We start from the raw sequence: 16,260 nt of genomic DNA, 5'->3' as shown, positions 1-16,260 counted from the left end.
TTATAAAACCTATTCGAGGTCCTCTTTAACGAACAAATAATTACGCAATCGCGAATCTGCCATATTAAAAAAAAATAAGCATTGAAAGCAAAACCTCTTTCCAAGCCAATTAAAAAGTAAACATGTCGTGATTTCCGCATCAAGATAATAAATAGGTTAGTTCTACGGCAAACAAAGTCCATAATAATATTATAAGCTAGAGATACAGTTGACCTACTTTTTATCGCTAGGGAAATTAATTGAAGGAATAAGGTTATATTCATATGCAAGTATGTTTACCTTATGCTTTATATCACCTCCAGGTCCAATTTCACTATTGAAAGGTACTTTCTTATTTTTCGGCAAAACAAACAAAATTTTCGATCTGAATTACAGGAGACGAGCGTTCGGGGTGCTTATAGGGGTAACTCTGTCGCCCGCCAACACATAATGCTCTACTGCGCAATCCTCCTTTACTAACTGAGGTCACGGCTATCGTTATATTATAATGCTTTGTCATTTTACTTTATTTTTTACATAATTGGTAACGGTCCCTTGCTGTCTGTTACGTTTTTCGCATTTAATGTTTGGGTACATTCGTTGGGTTATAAATGTCCATTGTTATGACCGTATTATATACATACATTAGGTATGTCGTTATTTGTTTATATGTATTAGTATCTATGAAATGCATCAGTATTAAATAAGGTACCTGTTATATTTAATTGTCTTCAATAAAAATGTCATAGAGGTAGAACGCAGCGTGTGCCGTCACATGTTGACACTTCAATAATTGTACCTACTTTAAGAATGAGGTAAAGACAAAATTATAGCATATTGTGGCTCTCTATCTATTAAATACAAATACATGTTATATGTTCTCTATGAGGTAAATAGTATACCCTAAATAAAATATGATTTCATAATAAGTGATGTTACATGAATAATCTATTAGGCACTACGTAATTATCCTAGTGCCATCTTGTATAAAGAAGGTTTTGTTTTTCGTAACGCGTTCAACGCCATCTGTAATAGTTTTTCACTACTACTTGCTGGCTCCACACACGTCTCCTTTCCGAAGCTTTTTCTTTTTGCCTCTTGACGTCGTCTTTTGGCCATAATTTAATGTAGTTCACAGTATAAAGATGGCGTTTTTATATATGTTTTATATCCGTTTTCTTTTAAAATAATTAATGTTAATAGTTATTAATACAGCTATTCTTTTTCATCTATTTGCTACTTTAGGACTAATAATAGAAGAATACATTTACTCCTTCCTTTTTTATGATTAAATAATTCTAATTCTTTTGGACACTGTTTTGAAGTAAAACTTCTTTAGGCAGGTCTAGGGAGTAGTAGTAACTCAGATTTTTTTTCTAGCGGAAGTAACCCTTACTTCAGACGTCTGTGTAGTTTCCGCTATTTAAAATAATAATTTGAATTGGTCGTAAGTATATGTCATATACTCCACGCTTCTTGACTTATACGCCAGCTAGTGGCAAATATCATAATCAATTAGTATTATTTATTTCCAATATTTTCAAACGGATCAATTAAACTGTGAAATGCAAAATGATTAAAAATTCATTCCTTTTTTGTAATAAATATATTATTAATAAATTTTCTGACGATTGCGACATTCTATAATACTCAATGACTATGTTATATTTACATGTGCTAATCTAACTTTAAATTTTCTATTTAACAAATGAAAATATTTATAAAATCTGTATAAAAATTTTAAATAGAATATAAAATGAAATAGTGAAAATTAAATGGAAAAGTCCCAGGAACATTTTACTCTTTCATCAATAAATTATAATAATAGTTTTAATTCAATCGCGCGTTAAGGTTACACGTAAACACTTCTTTTTTTTTGTGTTATTCATAATTTTATGAAGTTAACTTTTTAAATTATTAATTTAATTGTAGGAGGCATGTTTGTGCAGGTAGTAGGTACAAATTAATATATAAATGTTTGAATAATACAATCGGAATATCTACTCGTAGGTATGTAGACAATAATCTCCATAGTATGACGATCGTTCTCGTAGGGACTATAATTTGAATTTTAAGAGGTTTGAGAACACGCTCACGAGAGCTTAGGACGACTTTGCGCCTGATTTATAGGAGCAGGTAAGGGTGGAAAAATTCAAATTTTGCGCTTTACTACTCAATCCGGGGCGAAACTTTTAAACATTTTGCACCAGGCCGCCATTACTGCCTCTATGCAAGATAACTGCGCTTCAAGCTATTATTTAAAATGATGGCTCTTGCCATCAGTGTTACCATACTGAAATAAGTTGGTCTAGTCTAGTCAAATTTACCATATAGGTACAAGGAAATATTGAAAGAACAGAATGCAGGTTTTTCTGTATTGGAAAACTTTTGTTCTATAACTTTTTTCTGATAATTTTAGTTAAATGACTGTGTATGACGAGGTTTTCTAAATAATTATGCAATGTGTGATTTCCCCGATTTAATTGAAGAAAACTATAAGCTAAGATTACATCAGAAATGGCAACAGCGTCCTCTGTGCTACTACTACCATCTCCTACGATCACCAAACCGTCTGCCCAGCGTGGTGATGGGCAAACCCTCCTTTTGTGCGAGGCCTTGCGTCCAGCAGTGGACTGTTATAGACTATTGATGATGGTGGTGATGTTCATATTTATTTATTGGGGCAGCATGAAAAGCAATAAAAAAAAACCAAAATACTCAATAATGTCTATCTACATATTATACATAAATTTTTATTTTATCCCTTATTTTTATAAAAAACTAAGTAAAATGTACTTTAAATTTTCTTTAAAGGTAACTTTGTTATTTTTTTTCCATTCAGAATTTTTTACTGAATCGTGATGATAACCATTTAGTCAGAAATACTAAATATGGTTAAAAATAGCGTTCGTTGTAAAAAGCTCATTTAGGAAGACACAACTTACATTTTTATTTTTAAAAGTTATATGCGTTACTTGAAATATAATCATTTGTTTAAATCCAGTATTATTGGTAATTTGAAAGGTAGAGACAGAACACAGAATTAAGAACATACAAAAACCGTGTACACGACTAACATAGAAGTATCAAAAACCACTACGCTTTAGAAAGGTTTCTCGAACAAACAGTTAGTCACTTTATACCATTTAGCAGTTGACAGTTATTACTTTATCTCTAATGTTCTAAACGTTCACCATAAAATGGAAAAGTGGGAAAAAGTTTGTGGGCAGCATTCAGCGGGTGTACGAGACGTGCGCGGGGCGTTTTCAGTGTTTTTGGACACAATACTCTGCATAAAACAATGGCTGCAGAAGGATTAATTCAATGGATAGAGAGTCCCCTTTTGAAGGTAGGTCTACTTGGTATAGATGAATTTTTGATTTTTCTTAGTTAGGGCAGTTTTTTTATGTTTCAGTTTTGCTGCTTTATGTAAACTCCAACAGTTAGCTTTCTAATAAAAACATCTAGGTTTGGGTTGTTTTCCCGATAATTTAAGGAATAACCAGAGCGATTTGAAATATATTTTTGTCGGTAAACGGCCTGACTGGTGTGGAATTTCATTACCTATTTTGTTTTGTGTACTTTATTGAATTGAAGGCGGGTGAATCAAGGCACAGTCTGTTATTGAATACAATATGACTGATAGAGTTATAGGCTGTCAAGGGATCGCAGACAGAAGCCTAATCAAGTTGTAGTTCAGACACCATGACTTTGAACCCTGAGAAAATGGTTCTAATGTACAATCAACGAACATATGTGTTAAACTGTAAAATAGTGCCTTCTCCGAAGTTTAAGATCGTATTACTGAAGTGTAGTAAACGAAAATTCTCATTAGCTAGTGAGTTTTCCGCCTACTCATACATGCGAGCTTTGTTTACCGTACTTACTTCTGCTCGCACTTAGTGACATTAAAGTAAACCCGCAAGAGACGTTCAGTGTATTGTCCAATTTTCTCTGAAAACGAAAGTTGCCTACGGAATACGAAACGACAAGATGAAACGTAGAATCGGAAAAACTGCTTATTTTATTACCGCGGAGAGACCGTGAAGCCACGGCGCGGGTGGAACGGCCTCGGGTGGAATTGCCGCAACCAAAATTAGAGGCGCAAAGAATACTTCCTTATATAGGTTGTATCACGTAAAAAGATATCTGATGATCGCTCTGTGCGATTATCTCTCTGTTCTCTTCTTAACTGTGCTGTAGACAGGTATAACAATTAGTGTCTTTATTGTATTGTTCCGGGAAACTAACAGCTTTTATCAGAATATAGTAATAGGTACAAGTATGCAATGCATAGCCAACAAATAGTAGTAAAATTTTATGAACAGAAATGTAGAATAAAATAGCGAAGATAATGTGTAGGTACTGACAGGTAATAAGAAGATTTCTGACAACCATACTTTCGAAGTCAAGGTGAACGAGTATTATTTTTAGATAATGAATGTTTTTTTACTTAATATCTTCGCACGCTCGGGTTGCCTTTAAAAAATCACTCAGTGATAAGGCCACCTTTGCACCACTAAGTACTATTACTGTTTTCTTTGTGTTTTTCCTTATGAGTTTTGTTGCAATAACGTTTTGTACTCTATTCTATTCTATTTTGCTAATGAATAAATTTGTCGTTTTCACTGTTGTTGCATGTGAAATCTACCTTTATTCGTCAGATGGATTATCTACCGACCGAATAATAAACCTTTAGTATAATGAAAATTAATTAAATGTATAACTTAAAAAACAATTGAAAGACACCATGGGGAGTGAAATTGTCAGAGCTCTTTTTAAGTGACGCGCTGTATTCACGTATGGGTTGCATTTGTAATATTTCAATAAAAATAAATACATTTTCTTTGCATAGGTATGTCCCTAATGACACATTAGTCTTTATTTTTATCTAGATCGTTGGTTCAGTAATGACCTCGATGATCGCGAGGTCCTGGCGATGCCCAGGTTGAGCTAAATACTTTAGTAGGAGAATGGCATTCAAAAGCTTCACCCACCACAATGCTCCATTGCGGTTTGAGAAACCCCAGACTTGCCTTTATAATAGTAGCTATACCTTAAGCTACCAAAGTAACATATTAAATCAATGCCTAAAGCATTAATCGTGGAAATAAATAAATAAATAAGAGTAAGAGTCCGATTTTAAACCAAGTAACTAATTAAGAATTAGAAACTTTTTTTCCCTCGGAAATTTTGGCAGCAGTGACTTCAATTTATCTCAGTAATTACTGAACATATGAAAGTTATATTACGTGGCATGATTCTTCATGTTATTGACTTTAATCTAGTTACTGCAATTTAAGATTGGTTAAATTTGTTAACAGAGAGAAAAATATTTAAGACACCTCGTTTAAAACGGAGATTTCAATTTTATAGGATAACGATACCCATTTAAGCATTCAAATTTTCTGTATAGATAAGTACAAACACACTTTAAGATGGAAGATAATTTTAGTCAGTTTTTCGTAGTAACCAATAAAAAGAGTGACGGCCGAGTGGCACAGTGGGCAGCGACCCTGCTTTCTAAGTCCAAGGTCGTGGGTTCGATTCCCACAACTGGAGAGTGTTTGTGTGATGAACATGAATGTTTTTCAGTGTCTGGGTGTTTATCTGACTATTATAAGTATTTATGTGTATTATATTCATAAAAAAATATTCATCAGCTATCTCAGTACCCATAACACAAGCTACGCTTACTTTGGGGCTAGATGGCAATGTGTGTATTGTATAAAAAAAAAAGAAAAGTTTATAAAGGTACCTAATTTGCTTTGCACCGTTTGCTCTGTAACTGGCTGGAACACTGTTATAGCGATCTACATCAAATCATCATACAAAAAAAGTGATTGAAAATTTTTGTTTTTTTTTTGTTTATTATACTTATTCCTATAGTATATCTAATAAATAAAATTGTTGCTTTAGCACATACATCTAGATTGTAAAATTTACAACAGAAACTTACCCATAGATTCCTACATGAGTAGGTGTAACTTGAATAGATCTATGGTTTGGTCGTGTCAATAGGAACAGAGTTTATTTTTCCGATATCGGGGCCGGGTTCGAATTTATTTCCAATTTTCATATTTCCCAGGATGAGGCGCTTCCTCTATAACTTCTTTACGTTCTTCTATACGTCCGTCGATATACATTTTCTGATATTATCTTTTCTCAGCATCATTATGATGGAAATCTGATTGATCGCCGATTGGCGCAGAGCGCACTGACCTTGCATTCTGATTCAAAGCTGTGGGTTCGATTCCCGTAATTGGAAAATATTTGTGCGATGAACATGATTGTTTATCAGTATCTGTATATTAGAAGCATTTATGTTTATTATTCATAAAATTAAAAATATTCATCAATCATCTTAGTACCCATAACACAAGCTACGCTTACTTTGGGCCTAGATGATGTGTGTAATGTCGTAGTATATTCCTTTATCATTTATTTATTTATGATCATAATTAATATTATTATCTATTAACTCTGTATTTGTACGCTCGTTAAATACAAGATATAAACCAGAAAACAGAAAAAGAACACAGAACAGATATAAAAACTGCGCCTTTTAGGGCGCGATCGTCACTCCAGTACTTCGGGACCTCAACATCCTTCGGTGTTACGTTCAGGTATTAGGGTAGCTTTGGTTCCTGTACGGATGCCCTCATTTCTGAATTAATCACGCAGAGGCACTCCGAGCAAAGCTCTATCCATCGCTCGGTGAGTGACTCTTCTAATGAGGCATTAAGTTAGTGACTACGTTTCGTAGTCATATGGCATCACTGGCATACTCTACTGTTTAGAGACAAATATTATAAACTAGGTGTTGCCCGCGGCGTCGTCCTCATTGTTTCGTTTTTTTTTAATTCCTGCGGGAATCGTTAGTTTTCCCGGGATAACGAGTATAATATCTCCGTCATTTACGATGCATGCTATCTTTATGCAAAATTTGGCAAGTATAGGATAAAGTATAGGCTAGCTGTAAAGTTGTGATTCGAAAACGAAACGTGAAATTTGAAGCTTCCTTTCAAAGATAATAATCATAAAAGCTATGTTTTTCTAGAGAGAAACTTACATGACCTAATTTGCAGCTCAATATCAGTGCTTCCAAACGGTCCACTAAAAAAAATCACTGCAATAATAGTTAGGAATAAGCCGCGAAACTTTCCTGGAGTAAAGTCCTTAAGCGCTGACACCAAGTCGAAACAATTTTCATAACAACGCTTGGAACTTTGACTTCTATGGGATATTACGGCCTGAGAGGAAAAATTAAAATTGTTCTGCTTCATGTGAGCATAACAATTTAAAGGTAGGTCAAGCTAGGTTCACTTTTGACAATAAAAATACCTAAAATTCCCGTAGACATGCTAAATAATAAAAATATTTTATTATATATGTGAAAGTTGCTGCGTGAAAGAAGGAAAACCCAACTAACACACATTTGCATTGTATAACTTTAACCCTTAATATGACAGTTACACGTAACATCAGTTTTTACAATCATACCGGAAAGCTTGATCCACCGGAGATCGAATTCGGGACCTCTCATTTTTAAGACAGCAGTTACCACAGTGCCAGAGAGGTTGTCAAAATAGTAGTGGAGATGTGTGCAACGTGTGTGTGAAGAGTGCACTTAAAAATGAAGGACTAAGTTGTTAGTAGAAACTCATTGAAATATTGGCTTACCGTATACTAGTAACCAAACTGCCATCATAGCCCGGCCATAGAGCTAGCAGGCGCGTCTAGAGAAAATTATGTCTACCAGTTTCTCGTCTTATTTCTATGGAGTGGGTAGACATAATTTTGTCGAAGTGTGCATGCAGGTTAAGCCTAACTTGATTGAACTGCGAGCTTCATTTACCTACAAATATTATCAAAATGCGCGCTTTCACAGAATAAAAGATTCTTTGTCTAATATGAATAGTTTAGTAACGTTTGCAATATTAAAACAGGTAAAATCTTTGTTCAAAACACATTAAGTTAATTAGCCATATAATTTTCAGGTCCGTGCGTGCGAAGTTTCGGGAGACTCGACCGCCGCTGATTTTAGCCCCCGGAGCTCGCTTCCAATAATGAATACGCTCCCGGATCAAATCCTCCAACAAATTAGGATTAGATGAGGGACCCACTGTGTTTTTAGGTCGAATAGTAAACGTTATTCCAATGAAATCTCTATTTCCATGTTGATTATAGGAATAACTGATTATCTGATAACTGATATTTTGATAGATCAGTAAAAATTCATCTGAAACTGTTTGTTGGCTTGGGTTAAAAATTATCTTACGTCCGTCTCGAGAATGCAAGACAGACATTAGAAAAAAAAAGATAAATTAAGCTATCGATACGATTCAACTAACTCTATTTTTAAATGCCTGAAGCTCAAAGTCTTCGAACAGTGCGTGTCGCCAGTTACGACTTCTTCTTATGACTTCGATCTGAAAACTGGTCGCTTACTATGCACCTCATAAGAAGGCTGAGAGTCTCTCAGCGGGCGACGAAGAGATATATTCTAGGAGGATCTCTACCCGGTCAAACAGAAATGACGAGATCCCTAAAAGAACTAGAGTTAACAAGCTCAGCAAGTCGCAATCATTATAAGAATTGGCAATGGGCGGGTTAAATAACTCAAAGAACCGATGGACGTTGGGGCCTTAAAGTGCTGGAATGGTGACCTGGCACCGGTAAATGCAGCGTAGGTTGGCCCCCAGCGATGTGGGTATAGGACATCAAGCGAGCAGTGGCGTGCACTGGATTTCTTACCAGGGTATGCATACGGCGGGAAAAGGGCATAAAAAGGCAAAAATCCTTCTCTTATACGAGTTATATATAAATTTTAGGGTAGGCAGTGCTTTTGTACATGCATGAAGTGCACGCCACTGCAAACGAGTCGCTGAGATCCGCTGGAAACAAGCGGCCCAGGATTGTAGACTACGGAACTCCCTACAAAAGAGCTACGTCCAGTGTTCGTCAATCGATTGAATTCAGGACGATGATATTAATTTTTAAATATTGCCGGCCAACATTGCTTTCAGTGACGTGTCAGTAACTAATATAATATAAAAGACCAAAAAGGTTAAAGAAATGTGGTGTTTTGGCAAGCATGTAACATTGTTACTTGTCGTGCATCACCGACTTTCGGTCCCCACGGGTAAACACAAGGAATAAACATCATAAAATGGTACAAGAAAACACGAAATAGTAAGTATTTCGTGTTTTCTTAACAATGTTATAAATTTGGATAGAATTTCTGTATGAGAATCAGTCAGGCTGTACTCATTTAAAACTATCTCAAAAATGTAACCAAATTTTTTTTGGCCTTATTTTCATTAGAAAGATATATCGGCGGATACTCGGCGGATCTTTTTTAATTACTACAGACCAACATTTATGTATGTATTTACGTTTATCAGACCAATAATTATAGTTAGCTCACGCAAATAAAACAGCTTGGTAGAGCTATTTTTCTAGCTTGCTTTACATTTTTATTTCTACATAAAAGAGCTTACTAATAGTGAAAGAGTTATTCAAATCTTTCATAAAGATTTCAATAACTCTTTCACTATTATAATATTAATCTAAATAATAATATTAATATTAATCTTTAAAATATTAATCAAACCGCCTGCTGAAAAAGTCACAGCAATATGCAGCTATCCGAAATCTAACACGATCGAAGATTTAAGGCGCTTTCTCGGAAAGGTTCATTTCTACAGAGAACACATTCCGATGGCCGCTGAATTGCAAGTCCCACTGCAGATGCAAAATTCGTAGCTAGACCGTCGATAGCGGGTTGCTAATGATTATAATGAAGGAAACAATCAATGACGGTAGGTGCAGAAAGTATCATCATGTAGCTAAGAGCATTGTTGCATTTCTGTGTTCCAGTGAAGGGTGTAGTTGCCAGTGTAATTACATACACATGAGGCAAAGCACCTAGATCACTTAGCATCTCAGGTTGATGGACACAGGGTGGCAAGCTTTAGGACGTATTCCATGAATGCTCTTCGAAAAACACTGTTTATAGGCGATGGTTTTCAATATCCGTATTCCTAATAAAATCAGTCAGATTTGATTACAATATTTCATATTTCATGTTTCAAATCTAAAATAAATTAAATATGAAACTGAAATTGAGTAAACACGGGTACACCAATTGAACATATTCCATTGGCACCCTACTCGAAACGAAAGGGTTGATGAAATACGATAATGTATTAAATTCGTATGATTTAAACCTCTGCAAATCAATTACGTATCGTAAAAATAACGCGGGAGATATAGTAGTAGATAGGACGGTCGGCGTCCCATCGCGGAAAATATGAAAATTGGAAACGCTGCGAGCCAAATAAATTCGGCCCCTATTTGCAAGCCCGTCTCGATATTACGAGATACGTACCCATCTTATACTTCGTATGTAGGTATCAGAGTGCTTCTTTTATAGCTAGTTTGATTGAACCAACTCGCTTGGAAATCACTGCTGTTTCCTGCGCAATATCGGTTTTTGGTTGCAACAATAATTTTAATTGTAGATCTCTGAATGACACAAGATGATTGAAGTTTTTCTCTCTCCGATAACAGATGTGTTCTGTTTGTCTATTTGTGGTCTTTTGTTAAAGAGTTCAAACATTAGGAAATTTGTTTTAGAAATGAGGTCCTTGCAGTTGTTTTATTTTTACTCGCACGTCACTCTTATTTAGTTTAGTCTTTAAAGTTTGATCCTAGCACAGATCGTTACAACTACACAATATCTTGGTCACTATTAAGATTTTGACCTACGTATCGTTACTTCATTACGGCTATTAATTTTGGTTTTTTTTTTATTCAGAAAAATAAGTAATGGGGTTTGTTACGAAATCATTTAGGACACAAACGTAGATTGTTCGTTTTGTCCTGAATTTCTTATTTATAATTCTAAATTTAATTTATAATTTAAAAGGATTCACAAGTAAAATTAAGAATCCCGATTTTTTTTGTACTTTGACCATAATAAATATAACGATTTCCGTTACATGAAAATCTTTATTTTAACAATGAAGCATAAACGGTAGCTACTAACATTTACTAAACGCGTCAATAAATTAAAAAAAGTGATTGGTTCAGATTGTATTTTGCCGCGCGCATACTGACTACCTTGGCAGCTTATTCTCAGTAAAATCAGCCTTTAGGTGTTAGTCCTAATTAACAAACGGAATAGATTTTTAATAAAGCATGCATTTAAGGTTCATGCTACTACATGTAGTAAATAATATTTGTATTTATATTTGCACCTCATCTTGGAATTTTATGTTGTTGTCCATCTTTCTTGCAATTCTCTCGCTGCAATGCTTAGATCTTAATGCAGTTTTCAGTAATAGAAAGAGGGATTCAATAGGAAAGATTATATGTAGTAAACATGCATATAGTACAGAAAAATAATGTAAAAAAATTTTGCAAAGCTGGCTTAACCTTATGCGATAGATTGAAATTTTATTTTTATTAACTTGAAATTGCCTCACAATCTACATTACACCCGTACGATGCCGGGGTGGGTTGCTAGTACTGAATAAAAGTATATTTTTTTATAATACATGGAAAAACGTTATTGGATTTATGTTATTAGAATTGTGTGCTAAATCTAAGTGTCAATAAATGAAAAGGGTCACTGAAAGAGATGTCTTGTTTTCTTGTCCTTTGCATCGAAAAAGTTCACAATTTTCTAGTTCTCAATTATTACTACACTAATAATTAAATTGATTCATTTCTTAAAAATAGGATGGTTGAATTGGTACAATTCTGACAACTGGTTCTAAACGTGGAAGTACTTCGTTATAATTGATGTTAGAATTGTAATTATCTGGAAAATATTTCCTATCACGCAAAAAATATGGATATTGTTGGTTTTGTAAAAATGGACTACTTCTTGCTGGAATCTGATGAATCGTGTTTGATTTTCCAAAATTATATGTAGTTGGGGTTATTTTTGAGTAACTTTTATTAATTGATGGTTTGGCTGTGGTTGGCATGCTATGAATTTGATTAGTTTGTTTTAAATTTCCATTATTCCAGGCTACAAACTTTTGAATACTTTCCAAGTGCACACCTGGAAAATTGCTATTCGGTTTAGTGCTCATATTATTATTAGTTTTGTAGTGGTTTTCAATATTTTCTTGCTTGACTTTATTTAAATATGATAATACCGAATCTTTATGATTCTGTGATTTCTGCGGCCACAAATCGATGTTAAGATTTTTATTAGAAGTTCTTGAATCTCCCTTTTTAGGTTTATTTGTACGTTGAATCTGTTTTTTGGCTGCTTCCATAATTTTAACAATATTTTCTATTTCTCGTAATGTTAAGGCTGACGCAGTAGAAGCTATAATTTCAACTTTATTTTCGATATCAAAAAGTAATTCGTTGCTTCCTTTTAAGTATTCATATTTTTTATTTTTGGTTTTAAAGTACGATAGTGGAGATCGCACAGAACGTTCCCAAAATGATGTCGGTGAATTGTTCAAATACGGATCATTTTTCACTACACCAGGCTTTTCGGCCAGTTCAACGTTCTTTGGGTGTGTATCTATGCCTCGTATCATGGTGGCTATTTGCCTGCCCAAATTAGCATAGTACGATTCATCTGGTTTGTGATACATAGGACGGTTACTCCTTCGGTTTTCGGGTGTATCGAAAGGTATGTTATAGTCAGAAACTTTGTTTCTATGTATTTTTGGCATTCGATTCAATTCCATGTTATCGAGAGGGTTATACTCAATAGGAGGTAAAACATTTGATTTATTATTCAGATCAACGCGATGGATAAGCTCGGTGATATACTTAAAGTCTACGTTATCTGGAAACATATCATCTTCCAAGGGATGTGGGTTTATTTCATTATTTAGGTATTCATCATTGACTATCCCATTATCTAAAAATGCAGTTTTAGTGTCTGCGTTTTGATTCGTTAATTTGTTGGCAAATAATTGCTTGTTCTTTTGCCAAGAAGGTATTATCAAATCGGCCGAAGGGTTATTCATTTTTTCTTTGAGACGTTGAAACTTTGTGAACAAAAAATAATTGTTATTGCTATATAGAATTAACCTGCATAAATATTGATGATTAAATAAACAAACTTACAATTTTTTGTCGACCGATCCTATAAGAAAAAAAACAGGATAATTAATTTGAAGTAAGAATAAATCAAAATCATTAGATATAAACTGTTAACTGACAGCTATATCCCGGTGTTTGTTGTGTACATCGATTGATAGAGAAGTAAAAATAATTCAATTGTTTTTCAAAAATTCAAATTAGACTGGACATATAGACCATACAAATAAACTCTCAGCTATATAATATTAAGTATAGATAAATTTAAACTATGATAATTGTCTGGTGATTCTAGTAATTGTTAGATTGCTGATCAGGGGATCTTGGGTTGTTTCCCGTTTGGGGAAAAAAATCTTTGTGTTGGGTTTTTGACCCTGTGTTTAGAAATTAGAGTTGATCACCCCCGTATCACGGAGTGGTCACCATGCGCGGTGGTGGACAATGATGAGTGATTATGGTAAACGTCATCTAAGTTATTACCCTTCTCCTGTGTCTCTTCCATCTCGCTCCATCATGTTTGATAATCTTGCTGCCTTTTTCTTCTTATTTTTATTTTTAAGACGCAGTGCTTTTCTGAAAATATTAATAACGTGTAAGTACCGATATCTTCAGGCAGGTACAAAAGAATTATTTAGTAAATCTTACGTATCTGCATTAGGTAACTCAGTAGTTTTATCATCGCCAGTTGTTAGTGCAATAGCTGAAGTTGTTTCAGGTAAGCTTGATTGTACGCTTGTAGAAACGATCGTAATTGTAGTATTAGTAGCACGAGCAGTAGTGGTTGAAGCAGAAGAGGTAGTTGCTGAGTGTTGTTTGTTGACATTTTCATCACACCCTATAAAAATTAAAAATTTATAAAAAAAATTAAATTAAAAATATCTTGAAAAGAATAATGTTTAACTAACCTGATATTGGACATAATGGTACAGGAGGAACTGGTACCATCGGATACATAGGCACAATCGGTGGTGGGTGCAAACCAATTGGGGGGTAAAATGGCGTATCTAGATTTGGCAGGAATATAAAGCTTGGTAATGGTTGCTTCGGCTTTTTATTTATCATGACAATTTTTTTGTGTCCATGTTCATCATCGTCATGTTTTCGATGGTTATCTTCATCTATTTCATACTCCATAGACGATAGATCAGAACTGGAACTAGAATCACTTGAATCCGAGCTAGATTTTGAAGATAGATCAAACAAACTGTCATTTTCTGTAATTCTAAGTAATTTTCTTCTCAACTGTTCCCTTTTCCCCTTTTGTTTGGATGATTTTCCACGTTTCCGCCATTTTTTACTACTTTTAGGTTTTTTGACAGGTTGCTGTGATCCACTCCGTCTGTTTAAAACATCTTTGTCATTTGTATTATTGATAACTTGGTTCTCTATTGTTTTAAAGAATTGATTATAAAGCCAATCTCCTAAATCATTCGCGTCTTTGGCTATTTCATCAACGTTTCCATCAATTTTGTCAGTACTGGTAGCAGTCTCAGGATTAAATAGTAAACTAGATGTCACATGATTGACTTGTGTTTGAGTCGGCTTTATCACAGAATGCCGTCTATGAAGTTCGATTAATTTTGAGCTGCAAAGAAAAATGATCGTGATAATTGATAAAATGATAAAACAGGAAGCATTTTTATTTTATCCGTATTATGTAGATTATTTTCTATAAATTTGACAAATAAAGGTATAAATAAAATAAAGAAAAGGTAAACAGATATAGATTATTGATTTTCATATTACTAATACTTTGATCTTATTAATACTTTAGTTCGCATATTTTCGTATCAGTGTCAAAATAGTATCCTGGGTGGCAGTGGCAACCGATTACACAACCCGGGATTTCATCTATACAATATTCAAATCTGCCGTGATCGCCACATTCTGAAAGAAATTATTATTATTTGAAATTGGACCTTTCATAAAAATTTAGACTTGATAGCCTATTATCTATACTTATTATAAAACTATAACTGGAAGATTTCTGTACATTTAATATATTTTGAAAATTTTGATCGGGGGATGCTACATAATCGATAAAACAGATTTTTATTTTATTTTTGTCTGTTTGTCTGTCCGGGCATCACGTGATAACTACCGAATGGATTTAAATAAAATTTGGTACAGTAGTAGCTGGTATTCCAGGCCAACATTTAGAATACTTTTTATCCCGATAAACAATAAGTTTCCTCCGGGAAACGGAAGAATGTGAAGAAACGGATAGCTCCGTTAAATTTGAACCGTTTTAATAACTCTTTTTATTTGAAAGTGTATACTATCAAGCATGTATTGTCTAATTTTAATGAAGATATAATAAATATCGTCGGAGATAAATAACTCTTCGCAGATACCAGCAAGTCGCAAAGCAAATGGTACAACGATCGAATGCATGCGTACCGTCTTACAAATATTATAAATGCGAAAGTTTTTGAGGATGGATGTATGGATGGATGGTTGTATGTATGGATGGATGGTTTTAGTGTATACTTTACTATTATTTTCTGAAAACTGGCTGCAGACGAAGTTGCGCGGGTCAGCTAGTGTGATAATATAGTGTACTGATTTTTAAACAGGGTATAAAAATGTTATATAACGATATAAAAGAAAAATAGAATGAGCATTAACTACTCACCATATGTGCCATCGCCTAGAACCCAAGATGGTTGTGTAAATTGAAGTAAAATAGGGACCAATGTTTTCCACATTTTGACTAGATTTAACTTTGTTATTCACATAACCACGTTGCAAATAATTGTACTTGAATGCAACGTCTGTGTAAAATCACGATCGTTAAAAGCATTAAAAACGTTTTAATATGTCTTCAAACGATTAATTTTGTTTGATGATCACACAAAATTTGCATAAATTTGCTAAACCAGACTCATAAATTTAAAGAAAATGATGATTTATGATGATGATGATGACGTCCTTCGACAACGTTTTTACAGCAATCGATTTATTTTTCTATACCCCGCACTAAAACTGCAGTCTTTGCTAAATTTAAAATTTTATCTTCGTAATGAAAAAGTACGACACAAAGGAAGCGTGAATTATAAGAATGAAACAAAAAAAGCCATGCAACACATTCCAGTGAACAATGGTTTTTTGTTTTAATCACTTTTTAGTGATTGTACAATGTGGTTTTGTATTCATGAATTGGTGAGGTTTGTTCCGTTTATAATTTCATCATAATCAATA

At 34.1% G+C, this 16,260-nt stretch overlaps 1 protein-coding gene across 1 annotated transcript; it reads right to left on the bottom strand.

The window, feature by feature from the left end:
• Positions 1-11,538: 11,538 nt before the first annotated feature.
• On the bottom strand, positions 11,539-16,073 carry LOC120631024. The gene is made up of 7 exons (XM_039900415.1): positions 15,695-16,073; positions 14,829-14,946; positions 13,965-14,644; positions 13,705-13,894; positions 13,540-13,632; positions 13,087-13,105; positions 11,539-13,007 (listed from the first exon to the last, which is right to left on the bottom strand). The coding sequence occupies exons 1-7, from the start codon at positions 15,765-15,767 to the stop codon at positions 11,718-11,720; spliced, it is 2,463 nt and encodes an 820-aa protein (XP_039756349.1). The 5' UTR covers positions 15,768-16,073; the 3' UTR covers positions 11,539-11,717.
• Positions 16,074-16,260: the final 187 nt, after the last annotated feature.

This window comes from Pararge aegeria, chromosome 17, assembly GCF_905163445.1.
Source record: "Pararge aegeria chromosome 17, ilParAegt1.1, whole genome shotgun sequence".
NCBI classification, from domain to species: Eukaryota; Metazoa; Arthropoda; class Insecta; order Lepidoptera; family Nymphalidae; genus Pararge; species Pararge aegeria.
The sequence above is the reverse complement of the archived record's forward strand: the minus strand, read 5'-3'. Positions and strand labels throughout refer to the sequence as shown.